The sequence below is a fragment of the Bufo gargarizans genome, chromosome 5, assembly GCF_014858855.1.
Source record: "Bufo gargarizans isolate SCDJY-AF-19 chromosome 5, ASM1485885v1, whole genome shotgun sequence".
NCBI lineage: Eukaryota > Metazoa > Chordata > Amphibia > Anura > Bufonidae > Bufo > Bufo gargarizans.
Window position 1 is genome coordinate 217440901 of NC_058084.1, and position 13687 is coordinate 217454587.

At 51.9% G+C, this 13687-nt stretch overlaps 1 protein-coding gene across 5 annotated transcripts in view; it reads left to right on the forward strand.

Moving 5' to 3' along the window:
* Nucleotides 1-13687, forward strand: part of LOC122938153 (aromatic-L-amino-acid decarboxylase-like) — a 270020-nt gene that overhangs the window by 173930 nt on the left and 82403 nt on the right. For all 5 annotated transcript variants that reach the window (XM_044293489.1, XM_044293491.1, XM_044293493.1 and 2 more), the window contains one exon: nucleotides 6121-6140. In XM_044293489.1, the coding sequence (XP_044149424.1) occupies nucleotides 6121-6140 (20 nt within the window). The remainder of the gene's footprint in view (nucleotides 1-6120; nucleotides 6141-13687) is intronic.

Here is a 13687-nt window from a genome sequence, read left to right on the forward strand (position 1 = left end):
ACTTTATGTTCCCAGTCCGCCCCTGGATGCCTATTACCATATTCCAGTCCAGCAGATCAAAAATTTCTAAAGCTTTGTGGTTTATCTAAAAAATCCTTCACCATTTTCAATTTAAGCTCCTTCCATTTGGAATCACTGAGTGGTAGCTCACTTACAGAGACAAAATGTGATAGTAATCCCTTGCCTAGACGACCTGTTAATAGTGAGGCATTCTGCCGGGTGTCTAGAAAAAAAAGTCTGACATGTCAACTACTTTATCGTTTGGGGTGGATTATAAATTGGGAGATGTCCAGTCCCTTAACTACCCCAAAAAATAATCTTCTTGGGGTCCTACTGGACTCTACCCATCTGAAGACCCTGTTACCACCTCAGAAGAAGCAAGGTGTCAGACTTTGTAGTTCTGCCATTCTGTATGGTCAGAGGCTATGACTGTTTGGTTCTCTGACTGACTGCCTGTATTCCTGCAGTCAGATGGCCCCAGTGTCATTCTCGGGTAGCTCAATGGTGACTACTAGAGAATTGGAACAGAGTTCCTTAGAGAATTTTAATTTTTTTTTTATAATAAAAAAAAATCCATCAACCACAGTCAGTTGAAAAAAAATGCCTTCTTCGGTGGATCACCTTCAAAAAGGAGTTCCCTGGGGCTTCAAAGACCTAACAATAACTACGGATGTAAATCTTTGGGGCTGGGGAGCGCATTGCTCGCTGCTGTCTTTCCAGGGACAAAGGTCAACATTACAGACCAAACTCTCCAAGTTGCAGAGGGCTCTTAGCAATATAGGAGGCACTCAAAATGCTGTCTGTGAACTTAGTGGGGAAAGATGTGCAAAAAACAGACAACACAACGGTTGTAGCGTATCTGAATTTATAATGAGGAACAAGAAGTCCAGTATTAAGCAGTGTGACAAAGGAAATTTTCTCATTGGCAAAAAAACATGAGTTTGCTATCTGCAGTGCATCTAAGGGGTCACCTAAATATTACAGCAGACTAACTAAGCAGGGTCCAACTTAAGTCAGGAGATTGGAGTCTAAATAGCAAAGTATTCACCCAGATCTCTGCAAGATGGGGGAGATCCCCTGATCTGTTTGCCTCTGCTCAAAATACAAAGCTTCCAAAATACTTTTCTCTGAATCCCAAATATGGTAATGTAGGGTTGGATGCACTGGTTTAGAAGTGGGATTTCCCCCTAGCATATCAATTTGCTCCCTTGCCTTTTAATACCGAGGGTTTTAAAAAAAGAGGAGAGGGTACATGTGATTCTAGTAGCCCCTCTATGGCTGAAGAAAGCCTGGTTTTCCCTATTCTGTGAGTTCTTCCCTGGCAGGCAGATCTCCTAAAGCAGGAACCAGTTTTTCATCCCTCAAGTAGAAAATCTACATTTAACAGCTTGGAATCTGAAAGGCTGACTTTAAAATCCAAGGGCCTTTCAGATTCTGTGATTAATACAATGGTAGCCAGTAGAAAAGAATCTACATCTAAGATCTATTCTGAAATATGGAAGAAATTCCATTCATGGTGTCAAGATTCCCATAATTTTCCATTCAGTCTGTATTAGGGTCCCTTCAGACAGGATTCGAAAAAAGTCTGTAGCCTAATACCCTAAGAGTCCATATTTCCGCCTTGAGCTCAGTTTTTGACACAAATTGCTGATCATCCTTGGATTGTTAGACAAGAGGAGGTCAATGTTCCTTCATTCTGTGAAAATCCAAAGGAGAGAAAAAAATATTATACCTTAGATGTAAGGCTACTTTCACACTCTAGTTTTGGGCAGATTCGTCATGGATCTCCAAAAACTGATCCGTTACAATAATACAACCGCATGCATCAATCATGAACGGATCTGTTTGTATTATCTGTAATATGGCCAAGACGGATCAGTCATGAACTCCATTGAAAGTCAATGGGAGACGGATCCGTTTTCGAATGTCAGAGAAAACTGATCTGTCCCCATTGACTTGCATTGTGGGCCAGGATGGATCCGTTTTGGCTCAGTTTTGTCAAGCGGACAGCAAAACGCTGCAGGCATTCCATTCAGAATGCATTAGGGCAAAACTGATCTGTTTTGGACCGATTGTGAGAGCCCATGACGGATCTCACAAATGGAAAGCCATAACGCGACTGTGAAAGTAGCCCAAGACATATTATTCTACAATATCTAGAATCCACCTGACAATCTGACTATTTGTTCATTCAATTTCGGGGGCCAAATAAGTGTCTAAAGGCAACAAAAAACTTGAATGCAAGATGGATCAGAATGTTGATTGCTGAACCATATAAAAGTGTCAGATAAAGAACCTCCTAGTTTTCTCAAAGAGCAATCCACTAGATCAGGCATGACATCCTGGGCAGAAAAAGCGGAAGCGTCCATTGAACAAATCTGCAGGGCCGCCAGTTGGGCTAGCCCTCATACGCTTATAAGACAGAGGGTTTTTTAGCCCCCAAAAAAGGGGGGAACCTAAAACTAAATACACCACACAAAAAAAAACACAGAAGTGCTGAAAACTGCCACTAAAACCTGTGATATTAAAACTAGTTTGCGTGTCTTGACTGTCTTACAAGCAGAACAATTCTAAGTTTGAAAGTTATGAATTTTTCTGTACATTTTGGGATTTTTTTATAAATGAGCACAAAATATGCTGACTAAATTTTACCAATTGCATTTCCTGAATAAATAAGCTCAGAATCACTTGGATAAGTAAAAGCATTCCAAAGTTATTACCAGATATATTCACATGTCAAATTGGAAAAATGAGGCTGTGTAAAATAGTGCAATTGTGTCTATGTAAATAAGGATAAATGCCTCATGGGCTACTCCGTGTACTTTGAACAACTTTTCAGTAGTTATCAGGAACATATAACAATGATAACATTATTTTATAGCTCTACCACCACCAGAAACGCAGTAGTGTGGAGCTAATTTGACTGACCGTTTCTTCATAACCCATGTTAATTGAAACCTACATAACTAGCAACATCCTTATAAGAAGGTTGAATTTTATAGTGCCAAGTACAGAATTTAGTTTGCATGTCTGAAAATGACACCAAATTTCCATTGGTCAAACACAGCTGCAAACACCAAGGTTATAATCACGGCCACACAAACACTCACCAAGCCTACATTATGCCTCACTGCTAGAACACAAGGGTCATTAGTGGCTGATTACTCACTGCAGTGTTCAATTAAGCTCATTGAAAGCTTCCACCTGAATTTACTCTGATTTAAGACCATTTCAGGCTAATGGGTGATATTTAATGTTCTCTCAAATAAAACCTGGTTATTTATGATTTAGATCAGGGATCAGCAACTTTGGGCACTCCAGCTGTTTTCAAACTACATTTCTGCTATTTATTCAGTCAAAATTGTTATTTTTCTTTAAATGGAATCAAATGTGACACCAGATATGAATGGCGCTGAAGTGACACATGCACTGGCACTGGGCCTTAGACACACACGCGCGCGCACGCACGTATAGCTGACTGCTATTTATTCAGTCAAATTTTTATTTTTTTCTTTAAATGGAATCGAATGTGACACCAGATAGGAGTTGCGCTGGTGACACTATGCACTTGCAGGGCTGTGAGCCTGACGCACACGCTGGCAGGCAGGCAACTGTAATTTGATTACACAGGAAAAAAAAAAAAGCAGACTGATGTTCTAGCCCTAAAAAGGGCTTTTTGGGGTGCTATCCTTACAGCAGAGATCAGATGAGTCTTTCAGGACTGGAGTGGACACTGAAAACACTAGCCTAGCTATCGATTTCCCTATTAAATCAGCAGCAGCTACACTGTCCCTTCTCTCACTAAGAATGCAGCTTCCTAATGAATCTAAAATGGATGCTGTCCAGGAGGTGGGAGGGTCTGGGAGGGAGGGTCTGCTGCTGATTGGCTGGAATGTGTCTGCTGACTGTGAGGTACAGGGTCAAAGTTTATTCAATGATGGATAGGGGGAGGACCGAACATCTCATATGTTCGCCCGCCATGGCAAACGCGAACAAGCTATGTTCGCCGGCGAATAGTTTGGGACATCTCTATTCTTTACTGTAAAAGCAGTGAAACTATGAAACTCTGCCTGAGGAGGTGGTGATAAGTGGCAGGTTCTATATTCGAATTAGCAACTTTTCAGAAATATTTTGTAGAATATTAATCATATATTCGAGATTATTTTATTAAATGTGAAAAATCTGCAATGTTAAAATCACGCAATCCAAATTCGTAACTCGAAATACAGGCGTGGGTCACTTTGGCTACATTTTTCAAGCTGCTAGAAGTTTCATGAGTTTCTCCTGAGACTGGAGAAAATGGTTGGCATGGCAGAACATTACAATAGCTTTTATATGCAGATAGTCAAGTGCTCGCGATTGCGCTAATCGGCAGTGATTAGAATATTTTTTTCGCACTACGTGCAACTTCTAATTTTAGCAGGTCTGACTACAGATTACTGATTGGTGCACTAAGTATTGTTGTGAACTTGACATTGCTTCCTTCTCATTGGCCCACAAGCAAGAAACTGATAGGAATTGTGTTCGGATGGAAAAAATGCTGAATATTCGATATAACGAATATATAGCACTATATAAATATTCGCAAACTCTCAGTGGCGATATTTGCAATAAAAATTTGCTATTAGAATATTCGTGCTCAACACTAGTGGTGAAGGTGAATTCACTAAAAGAGTTCGAGGGGCCTGGATGCATTTCTTGAATACAAAGTTACTAGAATTCTAGAGAACGGCCATTTTGTCTTCCCCTACATCAACTTTGCAGGATAACAGGCTGAACTGGATGTATGTCTTTTTTTTTCAGCCTTACAAATTATGCTATTATGATAAACTGTACAGTCCTATAACTCCCCGTATACAATTTTCCCCTTTACAATCCTAACCCACTAGGAATATTGGTTTTAACAACTGCAAAACTGACAACAAGTCAACATGCATTGAACAAGAAGCACTTGCATTACTATAGTGACACAAACCTGACATAAGATAAAAACATTTAAAATCCCCACAGAAGAATCTTTGAGGTGTGAGGTGGAGCCATGTTTTCAGCCTGGTGTTGGATCTCACTTGTGGTTCAGTACATCCGGTATCTTTGTCCACTTGGACTGTGTATCAGTACTCTATCAGTTAATTGGCTCATTTGTTCTATTAACTGTATCAATGTAATTTTATTTTGTTTATTTTTGTAACTGTTTTCCTGGAATCTGTAATATCGGATATCCGCCTCCCTCCTCCGTCAGCTATTTTTAAATGCTTTTCACTTATGTCTTCTATAAAAGGGGTTACACCAAGGTGTTAACTTGTCCCCTACACACAGGACAAAGGTTAAGCATCTGCTCAGTGAAGGTACGACTGCTGGGACTCGTCAATCATTAGAACAGGCGTCCTGTGTGTAGATATGAATGGAGCGGCAGGTCGACCATGCACACTGCCAGTCCATTCATTCTCTATGGGACTTATGGAGATACGTTTATATATTGTGAAACATGAATAGTAAAAAATAACTTTATGGTTTCTATGTTAAAAGGGTTATCCATCTTTGTTACAAAAAGTTATGGCCCCTTTCACACGAGCGAGCATTCCGCGTGGGTGAAATGTGTGATGCGAACACATTGCACCCGCACTGAATCCGGACCCATTCTTTTCGATGGGGCTGTGCACATGAGCGTTATCACAGCATGTTCTATATTCTGCCTTTTTCAGGCAACGCTGGCCCCATAGAAGTGAATAGGGCAGCGCGAAAATCGCATCCGCGAGCAAGTGCGGATGTGATGCGCTTTTCATGGATGTTTGCAAAGAGATATTTGTATACCTTCTTTTTTTAGTTTTTTTTTAATCACACGCGTGTAAAACGCATTAAATCTCATTGCACCTGCACGATAAAAACGGAACAACTGAACACTATTGCATACAAAATAGATTCAACTTGCTTGAAAAATTGCACATTTTTCACTGAACGCATTCGCAGTGTATCCAGACCTGATCCGCTCATGCTAGTCTGTAAGGGGCCTTACAGGCTTGGTCATTAGGGTTTAAACTTAGATTACAATGTTATTTTGACACACAAATACAAATTTACGAATTTCTCATTTTTATTAATCCTATTTGATTTCTCTTTCAGGATTAGTGACAGACTACAGGGTAAGCAATTTACTAGACTTTCCTCCTAAAGTTTTACTTACCTGAACAGAATCACTTTGCTTTCTTTACAATGGTTCATTCATAGTTAAGCAAAATCGTTATATACCTCATATCTACACATCTACACGCATCCATGGTGCAGGCCCTGAGTGGAAGGTGCGTAATACAAGGATTCTGTCGTTCACGTGAATCCCTGTCATGTCATCTACAGTCCATTAGTGTATTTCGCCTGCAGGAAATTTATACAATTCAATAGCTAATATTTACAGTAAAATGAAACCTCACAATAGAAAATGTAAATGCATGGGTTCTCAGTTTATTTGTGAAATATCTATGCACATATAAATTCAGTGACTTTTTCTATTCCATGTAGATATACGATCAGATAGCTATTATAATAGGATGCAGGGTCAGAATCTCAACACTAGGGGCATACACTATTAGTATCAAGGCTCCATGGCAACAAGGGTCTCCATTTTTCCTAGCATACTGGTTCAGTGAAAACATTAAAGGGGTTGTCTGGGATTGGGGACATTGCTGTAAGAGAACACCAAGCATATAAATATTACATACAGTCCTGTCGTACCTTTGCAAGACTTTTCTGATGCCCCGTTTTCTTGTTCTAAATTCTCTGCCGGAAGTGCCACTTTTCAAAGATTCAGTGACGTACTGGGTCCCTTTATGCAGAGCGAAGCCTCGGCTTTCGCTTCTCAGGGAGCCCGGTGACGTCACCGCCAGCCTCAGTTATTATGCAGAGCGCACTGAGGGGCGGAAACTAGGCGGCAACACGTTGCGCCAAGCCACGCCCCTCTGGTCCGGGGACTTCACCAGGCAGGGAGTATTCTTAGCAAGGATGGAGGGACTGAGCAAGGAGGCGCTTAGGGGCGTGACTAAGAGGGAGGAATGGTTGCGGCATATGAATTAGGGGGACGGCTGCACGAAGGAAACAAGGCGATGCTGCGCTGGAAGTTACCGCACACAAACATAGAGGTAAACAATCAGTGGGGGACTGTAGGAGCCCAGCTGAAGTGTAAAAATACCTAAAAACATCTGGGGGGACTTTCAATCAACTATTAATAGTGCTTTAACTGTTTTTTAAAAACAATCTTGATCCCGGACAACCCCTTTAAATATTTTTTATTTGACTATGTGACCATTGTTAGACTCTTAAGTAAGGTTTGATTGGTACCATTTTGGGGCACATGACTTTTTGATCGCTTGGCATTACACATTTTGTTGCAATAACAGCCCACCTGACGCTGCCATACACACAGGCGGCGCCCACCTGATGCTGACACACACACACAGGCGGCGCCCACCTGACGCTGACACACACACAGGCGGCGCCCACCTGACGCTGACACACACACACAGGCGGCGCCCACCTGACGCTGACACACACACACAGGCGGCGCCCACCTGACGCTGACACACACACACAGGCGGCGCCCACCTGACGCTGACACACACACACAGGCGGCGCCCACCTGACGCTGACACACACACACAGGCGGCGCCCACCTGACGCTGACACACACACACAGGCGGCGCCCACCTGACGCTGACACACACACACAGGCGGCGCCCACCTGACGCTGACACACACACACAGGCGGCGCCCACCTGACGCTGACACACACACAGGCGGCGCCCACCTGACGCTGACACACACACACAGGCGGCGCCCACCTGACGCTGACACACACACACAGGCGGCGCCCACCTGACGCTGACACACACACACAGGCGGCGCCCACCTGACGCTGACACACACACACAGGCGGCGCCCACCTGACGCTGACACACACACACAGGCGGCGTCCACCTGACGCTGACACACACACACAGGCGGCGTCCACCTGACGCTGACACACACACACAGGCGGCGTCCACCTGACGCTGACACACACACACAGGCGGCGCCCACCTGACGCTGACACACACACACAGGCGGCGCCCACCTGACGCTGACACACACACACAGGCGGCGCCCACCTGACGCTGACACACACACACAGGCGGCGCCCCTGACGCTGACACACAGCTGACGCTGACACACACACACAGGCGGCGCCCACCTGACGCTGACACACACACACAGGCGGCGCCCACCTGACGCTGACACACACACACAGGCGGCGCCCACCTGACGCTGACACACACACACAGGCGGCGCCCACCTGACGCTGACACACACACACAGGCGGCGCCCACCTGACGCTGACACACACACACAGGCGGCGCCCACCTGACGCTGACACACACACACACAGGCGGCGCCCACCTGACGCTGACACACACACACACAGGCGGCGCCCACCTGACGCTGACACACACACACACAGGCGGCGCCCACCTGACGCTGACACACACACACACAGGCGGCGCCCACCTGACGCTGACACACACACACACAGGCGGCGCCCACCTGACGCTGACACACACACACACAGGCGGCGCCCACCTGACGCTGACACACACACACACAGGCGGCGCCCACCTGACGCTGACACACACACACACAGGCGGCGCCCACCTGACGCTGACACACACACACACAGGCGGCGCCCACCTGACGCTGACACACACACACACAGGCGGCGCCCACCTGACGCTGACACACACACACACAGGCGGCGCCCACCTGACGCTGACACACACACACACAGGCGGCGCCCACCTGACGCTGACACACACACACACAGGCGGCGCCCACCTGACGCTGACACACACACACACAGGCGGCGCCCACCTGACGCTGACACACACACACACAGGCGGCGCCCACCTGACGCTGACACACACACACACAGGCGGCGCCCACCTGACGCTGACACACACACACACAGGCGGCGCCCACCTGACGCTGACACACACACACAGGCGGCGCCCACCTGACGCTGACACACACACACACAGGCGGCGCCCACCTGACGCTGACACACACACACACAGGCGGCGCCCACCTGACGCTGACACACACACACACAGGCGGCGCCCACCTGACGCTGACACACACACACACAGGCGGCGCCCACCTGACGCTGACACACACACACACAGGCGGCGCCCACCTGACGCTGACACACACACACACAGGCGGCGCCCACCTGACGCTGACACACACACACACACAGGCGGCGCCCACCTGACGCTGACACACACACACACAGGCGGCGCCCACCTGACGCTGACACACACACACACAGGCGGCGCCCACCTGACGCTGACACACACACACACAGGCGGCGCCCACCTGACGCTGACACACACACACACAGGCGGCGCCCACCTGACGCTGACACACACACACACAGGCGGCGCCCACCTGACGCTGACACACACACACACAGGCGGCGCCCACCTGACGCTGACACACACACACACAGGCGGCGCCCACCTGACGCTGACACACACACACACAGGCGGCGCCCACCTGACGCTGACACACACACACACAGGCGGCGCCCACCTGACGCTGACACACACACACACAGGCGGCGCCCACCTGGCGCTGACACACACACAAACACGCGGCGCCCACCTGGCGCTGACACACACACACACGCGGCGCCCACCTGGCGCTGACACACACACACACGCTGCGCCCACCTGGCGCTGACACACACACACACGCTGCGCCCACCTGGCGCTGACACACACACACACGCTGTGCCCACCTGGCGCTGACACACACACACACACACACAGGCGGCGCCCACCTTTGTGTGCACATTTACATACAGAAAACTGCACAATAGACTGGTTAGACAGGCGGCGCCCACCTGACGCTGACACACACACACAGGCGGCGCCCACCTGACGCTGACGCACACACACACAGGCGGCGCCCACCTGACGCTGACGCACACACACACAGGCGGCGCCCACCTGACGCTGACGCACACACACACAGGCGGCGCCCACCTGACGCTGACGCACACACACACAGGCGGCGCCCACCTGACGCTGACGCACACACACACAGGCTGGCGCCCACCTGACGCTGACGCACACACACACAGGCGGCGCCCACCTGACGCTGACGCACACACACACAGGCGGCGCCCACCTGACGCTGACGCACACACACACAGGTGGCGCCCACCTGACGCTGACGCACACACACACAGGCGGCGCCCACCTGACGCTGACGCACACACACACAGGCGGCGCCCACCTGACGCTGACACACACACACACAGGCGGCGCCCACCTGGCGCTGACACACACACACAGGCGGCGCCCACCTGGCGCTGACACACACACACACGCGGCGCCCACCTGGCGCTGACACACACACACACGCTGCGCCCACCTGGCGCTGACACACACACACACGCTGCGCCCACCTGGCGCTGACACACACACACACGCTGCGCCCACCTGGCGCTGACACACACACACACGCTGTGCCCACCTGGCGCTGACACACACACACACACACACACACAGGCGGCGCCCACCTTTGTGTGCACATTTACATACAGAAAACTGCACAATAGACTGGTTAGACAGGCGGCGCCCACCTGACGCTGACACACACACACAGGCGGCGCCCACCTGACGCTGACGCACACACACACAGGCGGCGCCCACCTGACGCTGACGCACACACACACAGGCGGCGCCCACCTGACGCTGACGCACACACACACAGGCGGCGCCCACCTGACGCTGACGCACACACACACAGGCGGCGCCCACCTGACGCTGACACACACACACAGGCGGCGCCCACCTGACGCTGACCCACACACACAGGCGGCGCCCACCTGACGCTGACACACACACACAGGCGGCGCCCACCTGACGCTGACACACACACACAGGCGGCGCCCACCTGACGCTGACACACACACACAGGCGGCGCCCACCTGACGCTGACACACACACAAACACGCGGCGCCCACCTGGCGCTGACACACACACACACGCTGCGCCCACCTGGCGCTGACACACACACACGCTGCGCCCACCTGGCGCTGACACACACACACACGCTGCGCCCACCTGGCGCTGACACACACACACACGCTGCGCCCACCTGGCGCTGACACACACACACACGCTGCGCCCACCTGGCGCTGACACACACACACACACACACAGGCGGCGCCCACCTTTGTGTGCACATTTACATACAGAAAACTGCACAATAGACTGGTTAGACAGGCGGCGCCCACCTGACGCTGACACACACACACAGGCGGCGCCCACCTGACGCTGACGCACACACACACAGGCGGCGCCCACCTGACGCTGACGCACACACACACAGGCGGCGCCCACCTGACGCTGACACACACACACAGGCGGCGCCCACCTGACGCTGACACACACACACAGGCGGCGCCCACCTGACGCTGACACACACACACAGGCGGCGCCCACCTGACGCTGACACACACACACAGGCGGCGCCCACCTGACGCTGACACACACACACAGGCGGCGCCCACCTGACGCTGACACACACACACAGGCGGCGCCCACCTGACGCTGACACACACACACAGGCGGCGCCCACCTGACGCTGACACACACACACAGGCGGCGCCCACCTGACGCTGACACACACACACACAGGCGGCGCCCACCTGACGCTGACACACACACACACAGGCGGCGCCCACCTGACGCTGACACACACACACACAGGCGGCGCCCACCTGACGCTGACACACACACACACAGGCGGCGCCCACCTGACGCTGACACACACACACACAGGCGGCGCCCACCTGACGCTGACACACACACACACAGGCGGCGCCCACCTGACGCTGACACACACACACACACACAGGTGGCGCCCACCTGACGCTGACACACACACACACACACAGGCGGCGCCCACCTGACGCTGACACACACACACACAGGCGGCGCCCACCTGACGCTGACACACACACACACACACACACACAGGCGGCGCCCACCTGACGCTGACACACACACACAGGCGGCGCCCACCTGGCGCTGACACACACACACACACAAACACGCGGCGCCCACCTGGCGCTGACACACACACACACGCTGCGCCCACCTGGCGCTGACACACACACACACGCTGCGCCCACCTGGCGCTGACACACACACACACACACACACACACACAGGCGGCGCCCACCTTTGTGTGCACATTTACATACAGAAAACTGCACAATAGACTGGTTAGACAGGCGGCGCCCACCTGACGCTGACACACACACACACACACACACGCTGCGCCCACCTGACGCTGACACACACACACACACACACAGGCGGCGCCCACCTTTGTGTGCACATTTACATACAGAAAACTGCACAATAGACTGGTTAGACAGGCGGCGCCCACCTGACGCTGACACACACACACACACACACACACACACACACACACGCGGCGCCCACCTGACGCTGACACACACACACACACACACAGGCGGCGCCCACCTTTGTGTGCACATTACATACAGAAAACTGCACAATAGACTGGTTAGACAGGCAGCGCTTACCTGATGCTGACACACACACACACACACACACACGCGCGCGCGGCGCCCACCTGACGCTGACACACACACACACACACACACACACACACACACACACACACACACACACGCTGCGCCCACCTGGCGCTGACACACACACACACGCTGCGCCCACCTGGCGCTGACACACACACACACACACAGGCGGCGCCCACCTGACGCTGACACACACACACACACACACACACAGGCGGCGCCCACCTGACGCTGACACACACACACACACACACACAGGCGGCGCCCACCTTTGTGTGCACATTACATACAGAAAACTGCACAATAGACTGGTTAGACAGGCAGCGCTTACCTGATGCTGACACACACACACACACACACACGCGGCGCCCACCTGACGCTGACACACACACACACACACGTGGCGCCCACCTGACGCTGACACACACACACACACACACACACACACAGGCGGCGCCCACCTGACGCTGCCATACACACAGGCGGCGCCCACCTGACGCTGCCATACACACAGGCGGCGCCCACCTGACGCTGCCATACACACAGGCGGCGCCCACCTGACGCTGACACACACACACACACACACACACACAGGCGGCGCCCAGCTGACGCTGCCACACACACACAGGCGGCGCCCACCTGACGCTGACACACACACACAGGCAGCGCCCACCTGACGCTGCCATACACACACACAGGCGGCGCCCACCTGACGCTGCCATACACACACACAGGCGGCGCCCACCTGACGCTGCCATACACACACACACACACACACAGGCGGCGCCCACCTGATGCTGCCATACACACACACACACACAGGCGGCGCCCACCTGACGCTGCCATACACACACACACACACACACACACAGGCGGCGCCCACCTGACGCTGCCACACACACACACAGGCGGCGCCCACCTGACGCTGCCACACACACACACAGGAGGCACCCACCTGACGCTGACACACACACAGGAGGCGCCCACCTTTTGTGTGCACATTACATACAGAAAACTGCACAATAG